Source organism: Galeopterus variegatus, unplaced genomic scaffold (genome assembly GCF_000696425.1).
Source record: "Galeopterus variegatus unplaced genomic scaffold, G_variegatus-3.0.2 Scaffold6037, whole genome shotgun sequence".
In the NCBI taxonomy this organism is placed as follows: domain Eukaryota; kingdom Metazoa; phylum Chordata; class Mammalia; order Dermoptera; family Cynocephalidae; genus Galeopterus; species Galeopterus variegatus.
This window is the reverse complement of record NW_007732148.1, coordinates 76,414-85,869: the sequence shown is the minus strand read 5'-3', so window position 1 is coordinate 85,869 and position 9,456 is coordinate 76,414. Positions and strand designations below refer to the sequence as shown.

Here is a 9,456-nt window from a genome sequence, read left to right as displayed (position 1 = left end):
GGGTTGCAATCCGTTGCCGGACACGGAAAAAGACAAAAGACCAAAAAAAAAAAAAAAAACTCAGCTTAGACTGGTTAATACCAAGGGAATTTGTTGCCGGCATAACTGATAAATCGTGAGGCTGCAGGCGAGGCTTGATCGAGGCCCCTAGATGGTATCCCCCAAGTCCAGGCATCTCTCTGTTTCTTTGCACTGATGTTCGTTTCCTCCTTGGCCTTTCAGCAGCTGTCTGCTGCCACTTTGGACCTGTGTAAACTTTGTAAGATTCTTAACGTGCTTTGTCCTGTCAGTCATCCCAATGATGACCCTGTGACCTAGGGACATCTGTCATCTCCAGTTTACAGATGGGGAAACTGAAGCATGAAGTGGCTCAGCAACCCACCCAGAGTTGCCTGGGTAGTATGGCTTGTGGAGAGCTGGGTGGGAACTCTAGCAGCCCCCAGAGGCACGAGGCAGCTGTCAGGGCAGGGACTGTGTGGTCACCTCCCCCAGGCTCAGCAGTTTTCTGTGCCGATGTAACCAACCAGGCCCCCGCAGCAACCACGGCTGACTGTGGCACCTACAGAGAAGGTTCGCGCAGCATCTGCCTGATCCTTGACAGGTTTCTTTCCTCCCCCTTAGCAGTCCCCCTTGGGCAGCTGACCAGCCTGTGATGTAGAGGCTGGCATTTGTCATAAAGACACCGCTAGTTAGTGGAGGGTCCCACCCAGTGGCTTCTTCACGGCCACAGCTCATGTTGGCGGAGGCTTCGCCACCACACACACTGCCCGTCGTCTCTTTTGCATGAGAGGAAGCTGACCAGGGAGTCAGACCACTGGTGCCAGGCGGCCGTTTCAGAACAAGTGCCCTGGTGGTGCCAGCTTGCTGGAAGGGAGTGCTGGATGCAGGGGATCAGATGCAGGGGATGCCGGCATGTATCAACCAGCCCTCCCTGCTTATCACTGCAGCCTTTTTGTCAGTGCCTGCTGCAGGATGGGCCATCCCCTCTGCCTGGCCTGCCAGCCGCTCCACTGCCCCCCACGCTTGGCCCATGTCTGGGCGTCGCCTCTGCACTTCGGTCCTTCTAACCTCAGCCTCCTGCCATCAGCGCTGCTCTCTTTGGACAAGACCCTCCTCCATCTTGTCCAAAGTCAGGGGCCCACAGCAGGTTGTGTTCTTCACCAGCCAGGCCCACCACCACTAGTCCCCCCACTCTTAGCTCCGTGGCGCCTACATCCTGTGGTGCCCATCTGCAGGACCTGGCCCTGGTCAGACCTCCCCTTGGACCCTGCAGGCACCAGGGCCTTCACCTTCATTTACTTCAAGCCCCGGTTTTTGAGTCTGCCAACATCGGGGGGCGGTTCTCCCCCTCTGCACCAAAATGCACTAAATGTGTCATCTCAGGGGTGACACGTGCTCTCTTGGGGGCAGTGCGCGGTGCTCCCGGAGGTGTGGTAGGTCAGGTTGGGGCGCCTGGCCAGGCCCAGTGTGTGGGGGCAGGGACATGGTAGATTGGGGGCCTCCTATGCATTTGCATGGTGGGTTTGTGTTTCCTTTGAATTTAAAAAGGGGAAACGCTGGATCACTAGACCTGGGCTGGGAAGGGAAGCCAGGTGTGACTGGAGGGACTGCTGGCCCCTGGGTGGGTTTGGCCCTGTCCAGCTGTGGCCTGTGGCCCCTGGGTACCCTGACCTGGTAGTCTCTCTGCCTCCTCCTCAGGGCTGCATGGGGGCTGGCCATCAGCCGAGGGGCTCCTGGGAGTGGCAGTGATGGAATCCTATGGCGTTTTCCTGTCTGCTTGCTGCCAGCTGCTGGAGAGGGCAGATTGGACCCTGGGGGCATGTTGGCGTGTGTGTTCTTGTTTCTCTTTCCCAGACGACCCCCAGGTGTGGTGGTGTGGGGCAGGCCCAGGTTCACACCCAGCTGCCTGTCAGTGTGACGGGGCCTCATCCCATGAGACCAGTCTTCAGGGATTTATGAGCCACTGTGCTGAATGCCCCGATTGGCACTTACTGCAGACCAGTGTCCCCTTTTGAGGCTGGGTACCAAACCCCAGTGGGGCCCGGGTCCTGCGCACCTGCTCTTCAGGGCTCTGTCGCTGAGCGCAGTGTGCCTGCTTGGGGTGCAGGAAGGCCCCGCCCAGGCACCTGCTCCTGTTTCAGTCTCATCTGTTTCTCTACCTCAGTTTCTTTCTTTTTTTTTTTTTTTTAAAGATGACTGGTAAGGGGATCTTAGCCCTTGACTTTGGTGTTATCAGCACCACGCTCTCCCAAGTGAGCCACGGGCCGGCCCTCTCTACCTCGGTTTCTGTGTCCATGACGTGTGACACAGGAGCATTACACATGGGCAGCCGCGTGTGCTTTGTAATGTTCATATCCCACGGGCATCCGAGAAGAAGCGACTCTGTACGAGGTGCTTGGCATGGCTTTGGCAGAATGCTGTGCCGAAGTGCGGCCAGCCATGGTCCCTCGACTGTGCCCATCTCCTTCCTTTTGTTCTGAACTTCATTCTTTCCAAGATGAAGAGATTGTGGATTTATTTTTATTTTTATTTTTATTTTTTTGTCTTTTGTCTTTTTCCGTGTCCGGCAACGGATCGCAACCCTCAGTGTCGCCCCCGTACCGGACCGGGGACCGGCAACGGGATCGCAACCCTCGGCGTTGCTCCCGCGCCTCGCTCAGCCAGTGAGCGGGAACCGGTCTGTATGTGGGATCCGAACCCTCGGGCGGGAGCGCCGCCGCGCTTCCCAAGCGGCGCACTATCCAGTGCGCCACCGGGCCAGCCCCGAGATTGTGGATTTAACAGATGTAGGGTGCTCTAGGCGAGCTAAGCTTGACACACTTGAGAAACTGGAGAGAGAACTGGAGGAAAGCATTGGCTAGAGTGGAGTAAATCTAAGAAATAAAATGTTTCTTTCTCTGTTTAGAGCAAAAAGAAGAGTAGGAAGAAGAAAAAGAATCAGGACATGCCTGCTTCCTCAGAGCTGGGCTCCCTGTCCCTGTCTCTCTCCAGCCCCTGGAGTCCGAACATGCTTTCAAGTCGTGGGTCCCGGGACACAGCCCTGCCCCAAAGCCAAGCCCAGCACAGTGGTCCAGCCAGCCAGCCCAGCCATCCCCTGGGCGCTGGCATGACTTCACTGGTGTGTGACAGCCCCACAGCACAACCCGAGGGCCACAGCAGCCCTGCCCAGGATCTGACCGCAGGAGGAGTGGGAGCAGCCACGGGAGGCGAGGCTCAAAGCAGCTCCACACCCCAGGACCAGACGGAGGGGAAGGACCACGACAACCCCATCCCCTCTGGGGGCAGAGGCCTCTCCCAGGAGAGGGCCAGCCAGACCACCCCCACCTCCCCCACCTGTGAAGGTCATCCTGGGGCTGAAGATGCTGCCCAGGAGCTCCTGTTGCTTGAGTCTACAGGGGACAAGTCTGAGCCCAGGAAGGAACTGCAGACCCAGACCGCTAGGCAACAGGCAGGGGCCCCAGCCTCTGGGGTGAGTCCTCCATGGTGACCGGGGGATGGCCTCGATACCTTTGCTCGGTTGGACAGTTCAGACCTCCCTGCCCGGGAGGGCTTCCTTTAGGACTTGATCCCTGGGAGGGGGCAGAGAGGAGCTGCTGGCTCACCCTGTCATCAACTGGCAGCAGATGCTGACCCTTAAGCCATTGGGTCAGTCTGCCCATGCCACCTGGTTACCTTGGCTCTGACACTTTGGAGGCTTCATTTCTTCCAGGCAGTGGATGCTGCAGCTGAGCCAGTTAAAGGGGCAGAGGAAGAAGTTAAAGATAAGACTCAGACAACCAAACAGCCGCCAGCAACCACAACTACTTCCAGTAGACACTGCCAGGTACCGCTCCAGCCAGGGTGGGCCCCAGGGAGCTTTGCTCCTCCTTGCTCCTGCCCTGAGGGCTGCCCCTGTGGCCTCAGTCCTTCTGCAGCTCATCTTTCATTTAATCAGTCAGTGAATATTGTTAAGGGCTAGGGATACAGCCGTAAAGGAGACAAAGCCCCCGTCCCTCATGGAGCTCACATTTTAGAAGGAAGAGGGACAGAAAGCCAAGTCAGGTTGTTAGAAGTGCCGTGGAGAAAACCAGGGGGGAGGGGTGGGTGCTGGGGTGGGCAACAAGGTGGGCACACAGGGAATGTGGCCCCTGCAGTCAGACTTGATGGGCAAGGCCTCTCTGAGGAGAGGCCAGAGGAGGAAGGGGGGAGCCATAGGAATGTCTGAGGACGTGGCCCAGACGAAGGGAATGGCATGTGCAAAGGCCCTGAGGCACAGAGTGGTGGCCCTGCTCCCAGAGCAGCGAGGAAGCGGGTGCCCCCAGGATGGAGGGGGAGAGGGTATTGACAGTTGGAGAGAGGGGCCCTTGGAGGCCATGGTGAGTGGACCAGAAGGCCCTGGAAGTTTCTGAGCAGGGAAGGGACGTGGCTGCTCTGGCCACTGTGAGAAGCGTCAGTGATAGGGGCAAATGTGAAAGCTGGCCTGGAAGGTTGGGGTTTGGCTGCTCATTTCAGGAAGCTGGAGAGAAGGCAGGTAAAGATGAGAGGGTGAAGCCAAAAGACCCGAAGAAACCAGAAGGGAATAACAGAAATTACGCAGCTGTTGTGAAAAATGAAAAGGAGCAGAGAAACCAGGAAGCTGGTGCGTGGGACGTTAGGGCGAGGTAGGTGTTCCCCTGCTGGAGAGCCAGTGCGGACCTCTGCGGGGCAGGGGCGCAGCTCCCAGGGGTGCCCAGGCTGCGCTTCCTGTCGGCTTTTTTGGCGAGTTTAGCTTTGGAGGAAAAGGGAACCCCTTCTTTGGGGAAGGTGGGGGAAGGGCTCCATCCCAGTTCCTTATTTCCTAATAGTCCCTGAGGTCCTAGAGCCAACGTGGACCTCACAGAACTCAGGAGAGGAGCTGTCATTGCCAGACCCCTACCCGGTCCCTCCTGCCACCACCCCCAGCCCTTCGGAGCCAGAGGGGGGAGATCGCACCCACCTTCCTCCTCCGCAGTAGAGGGAGTGAGGATGGCTTGCGGTGTGCCTGAGACGTGGCTGTGTCGTGCTAGGGTGCGGGTCAGTGCACGCTAATGAGATGAGGAGCACGTGCGCCTGTGCTCGCACGTATGCGCGGACTGGTGGACAGGGGTGGGCATAATCGCTGTTTCTGTCCTGGCGTTCCTCTAGCGTGCCGAGCCCCAGTGAAGGAGTCACAGTGTGCTTCCATGCCATCGTCTCCAGACACTTCGCCTTCAACCCCGACCAGCACAAGGTGTTCGTCAGGGGGGGAGAAGAACTCGGGAGGCCCAAGTGGAGTAACGCATGTGAGCTGTGCTACACCAAGTGAGTGGTCTGAGGGCCAGGGCAGCCCCCGGGCAGGGTGGCGATGCCCGCTCTCTGACATGTGTTTAAATAATTTTTATCAAGTTATGACATGTTAGACTTTGGGAAAGTAGGTATTTCAAGCAAACATTCCCTGTCGTGCATTTCTGGTCACATTTCACCGCTGCCTTTGTTCTCTCCATTCTGTCTGGGAATCGTGCCTTGTTCTAGAAGCATCCTTTTGGTCAGCTTTGATGTATAGCTTTGGGTCTGCGCTCCGTGCTGTGTTGGAGAAGAACTGAAATAACTGGCTGGTTCCTGTTTATTCACAGAGACTTGCATGACCATGGGTCTCTTGTGGAAGGCAGCCTCGTCATCTCCAAGAAGTACCTGGACAGATCCATTCCTTACAAGTACGTCATTCAGCGTGACAAGGGCTCTGCCGAGTACGAGTTCATCTACAGACGTCCCCAGAAAGGCGAGTACGTGAACCGCTGTCTGTGCATCAAGTCGTCGCTTCTGGGCTCCGGAGGTAAGCGACCGGTGGGGCTCTCTGGTCATGCCTCGGAAGTGCAGGTTTGGACACCTGTCCGGACACCCATCTCCAGAGTGCACGGGCGCATGTGTGGCAATGTTGTCCTAGCCTCGATGAATAACAACACTGGCTATGGAAGTGTGTCTCTGGTCAGTTAAGGACATTTCGGCTCCTACTCAGTTTAACCTAACCGCACACTTGCATGAGGAACCTAGGAAAGGATTTTGCACAAAAGGATGCTGTAGGCAGGGCTGGGGCCGGGATAGGGCAGGGTCACGGGGAGGAGAAGGAAAGCAGGAGCTGCTGGTCCGACTCCCTTCCCAAGTGGCTTCCCGATGGTGACTGTGGACAGGACTCCACAGGCCCTGTCCACAGGCTCCCGCTGTGTGTCGGCGCGACCACGTGTTGCCTGTCCAGTCATCTGTTGCTGCCGTCTGCAGCTCCCTCTGCAGCTCCCTCTGCGGCCCCGTCCTGCAGACTCCAGCTGTCTTGGTGTCTCTGGACTTGTAGCGCTGTGTCCTCAGCCTGGGCATCCTGGGCTTCCCCTCAGTGTGTCCCACCCTGCACGGCAGCCTAGATACTCTCTGAAGAAATGGGCCCCCCTTGTTCGTTCTTTTCTTTCAGGGACCAGTGTCCTTCCCAGCCTGGTGTCCAGTGTCTTGAAAACAGTCATTTATTTTGTCCAGTTTATTTTTAACTTGTTTTAGCCAGACACTGAAGAGTGTAAATACAATCCCTGTTAGTCCACCTTGGATAAAGACAGAAGATTTAACATTTTACAGACTAAATTTTTCTTGTAAACATAATTTTTAGTAGCTGGATAGTTTACTCCTAGAACTTAAGTTTTGAGGGGAGAAGAGGTATAGTCCAATAATTCCATTAGTGTATGGAATCTCTGCTCTGTAAAGTGCTGCAAAGTTGGTGCCCCAGCTAAAAGAGCACATGGTAGGGGATCNTCTGAAGAAATGGGCCCCCCTTGTTCGTTCTTTTCTTTCAGGGATCAGTGTCCTTCCCAGCCTGGTGTCCAGTGTCTTGAAAACAGTCATTTATTTTGTCCAGTTTATTTTTAACTTGTTTTAGCCAGACACTGAAGAGTGTAAATACAATCCCTGTTAGTCCACCTTGGATAAAGACAGAAGATTTAACATTTTACAGACTAAATTTTTCTTGTAAACATAATTTTTAGTAGCTGGATAGTTTACTCCTAGAACTTAAGTTTTGAGGGGAGAAGAGGTATAGTCCAATAATTCCATTAGTGTATGGAATCTCTGCTCTGTAAAGTGCTGCAAAGTTGGTGCCCCAGCTAAAAGAGCACATGGTAGGGGATCTGCCTGGAGGTCAGGAGAACCTTCCACAAGGAGGTAAAGACTGAGCAGCCGTGTAAGCACTTACAGGTTCCCGCCGGCCAGGGATGGGTGGGCTGGGGCAGGCAGGGCCTGCCAGAGGAGACCACAGCTTGTGCAGGGCACTCTTCAGGGACTTCTGACTTCTGGCTGGTTTTCACTGCTTACTGTCTGGGTGCATTTGTGTGGCCTCTGACCATCTTATGGACCTCCTTTGTTTTCTCATTACTTGCTGGGTTTCTAGGCTTACACTCACATAGTTTGCAACTAACCCTAAGAAAGGTTATGAATTCAGCCCCCCCTCGCCCATGCCAGGCACTCGGCCAAAGGCTGCCTGTGGCTGCTGTGTGATTGGCACTGTCCACGATGGGTGGGAGTCCCTGTTCCCAATACAGAGGAAACCAGCATTTGCACCAGCTACATAATTGACCAGCGTGGTGCTCAGTTGCTAGTGAGTGATGTGGTTTCAGTATAAAATGTTTAACCTCTGTGTGATTATGTTTTAAGGAGCTCACTTACCAAGTTTGTTGAGCTCTAGAGTTAGAGATCTGGTCCAAGGATTTTCAGGCCAGCTGAATTCTGTGACCTTGGGTTTTCCTCATCCCTGGGGTGTCTGGGTATCTGTTCGCACAGGGGGCTGGACTTGCTTCTCCGAGGGGGGAGCTAGATGGAGTGAGTTCCACCTGTCGTTGGTTTACCAGTTCTGGGTTTTCCTTTGTTTCCTTCCTTTGGCCCATTCACTGCGTGTTTCTTCCAATTGACATTAACCTTCTGGTTGTGCCCAGATCTCGTGGGTCTGGATGATGTTAGGGGCCCCATTGTTCTTTCTGTCCCTCTCAGATTGGCATCAGTATGATGACATCATTTGTATGAAGCCTCCTGGAAAGATACAGAGAACCGTGGACTATTTCACAGACGGGACGAGGAAGGATCTGGTGAAGGGGAAGCGGTTCGCCGCCACAGTCATGCTAGACAGCATATTCAGCATCCTCCAGACCTGGAACACCATCAACTTAAATAACTTTTTCACCCAGCTTCAGCAGTTTTACTCTGTCATACACAAGCCTATGGTTTATGAAGGACAGGCACAGCACTGGGACACTTTGCAGTATGAGGGGGAAAAGGTACTGGGCTCCTCTACTATCACGATCAGCTCTACCTGCTGGGCAGGCAGCGTCCCTCGACCCGCTAGTGGCAGATGACCCATGGGCCCAGGTGCAGGTGGGGAGTGGGAGACCCTCCTATCACTTTCCTCCCAGTGCTGCCTCTTGGGAGTTCTCTGCCCCCCCATCTCTCCCTCCTCCTGGTCGCTGTCGGAACCCCGACCCCAGCACAGTCTTGGGGCAGAGTGGCAGGAAGGGGTGGACCCTCCTTCACAGCACCTCCCCCACACTGTTGGTGGCCTGGTGGGTGGAGACACACTTGGAGCCATCTCTGAGGTGACAGTAGAACCCTTGTAAGCATCGGGGGCCCCAACCCTGTGTGCCCCGCTGCTCCCAAAGGCCTGGGTTGCTCAGGGCCAGGTGGGGGAGGGCAGTGGGTGACCCCTCCGCAGAGCTCTCTGCCCGGCTGCTGCGGTGCTAACAGCAGGTCCGGCCCGGGCTCAAGCGTCTTCCTTTCCTCCTGGGCCAGGTGAAGAATGATCTGTGGACATACCTGAAGCAGCGCATGGAACCGTTCCTAGACAGAAGTGGGGAGTCTCTGCCGAAAGACTGCCCAGTGAGGAGCAAACTGAGAATGGGCCTAATTATCCTTTTTGCAGTGGAAAAATTTGACTTTGACTTGTCAGAGAGTGACCGGGACTCGCTGTGCTCCCTCCTTGGCTCTGATGCCACGTCACCCGATGCCCTTCATGAAGACATCGACCACATCCTTGGGACACCTCAGAAGTATGTTTTTTGTCAAAAGGTTTTACAGCTACTTACAGTGGTTTTATCTGATTACAAAAGTAAGTGCTTATCAGAGTGCGGGTGAAAGTGCCCAGGGAGGACGTAAGTCCCCGTGCTTTCACCCGCACTGCTGTCATCTCAGTACCTGCGCCTCTAGCCTTTCCTAGCATGTGTGTTATTCTGAATTATATTATGTTCTCTATTCTGCTGAATGCCCTGCTTTTTAAAAACTGTCTGGAATAGCCTCTGCATGAGTGCATTTGCAGGGATTATGGCATGAGGACACCTGCAGGAGCAACGTGGGTGTTCTCCCTGTGGCTTCTGCCTGTGCCGTGTTTAGTTCAGGGAACACAGTGTCATGTGCTGGGTGTGGAAGCCTTTGTGGTGATAGGTGATGGCCTTTTACTTGGTA

At 55.0% G+C, this 9,456-nt stretch overlaps 1 protein-coding gene across 1 annotated transcript in view; it reads left to right on the top strand.

The window, feature by feature from the left end:
* Nucleotides 1–9,456, top strand: part of RNF213 (ring finger protein 213) — a gene marked incomplete at its 3' end in the record, with an annotated part of 102,699 nt that overhangs the window by 20,237 nt on the left and 73,006 nt on the right. Inside the window, exons 3-9 of the mRNA XM_008590363.1 lie at nt 2,906–3,469; nt 3,710–3,823; nt 4,492–4,640; nt 5,143–5,298; nt 5,610–5,809; nt 7,996–8,279; nt 8,788–9,044. Coding sequence (XP_008588585.1) covers nt 2,906–3,469; nt 3,710–3,823; nt 4,492–4,640; nt 5,143–5,298; nt 5,610–5,809; nt 7,996–8,279; nt 8,788–9,044 — 1,724 coding nt within the window. The remainder of the gene's footprint in view (nt 1–2,905; nt 3,470–3,709; nt 3,824–4,491; nt 4,641–5,142; nt 5,299–5,609; nt 5,810–7,995; nt 8,280–8,787; nt 9,045–9,456) is intronic.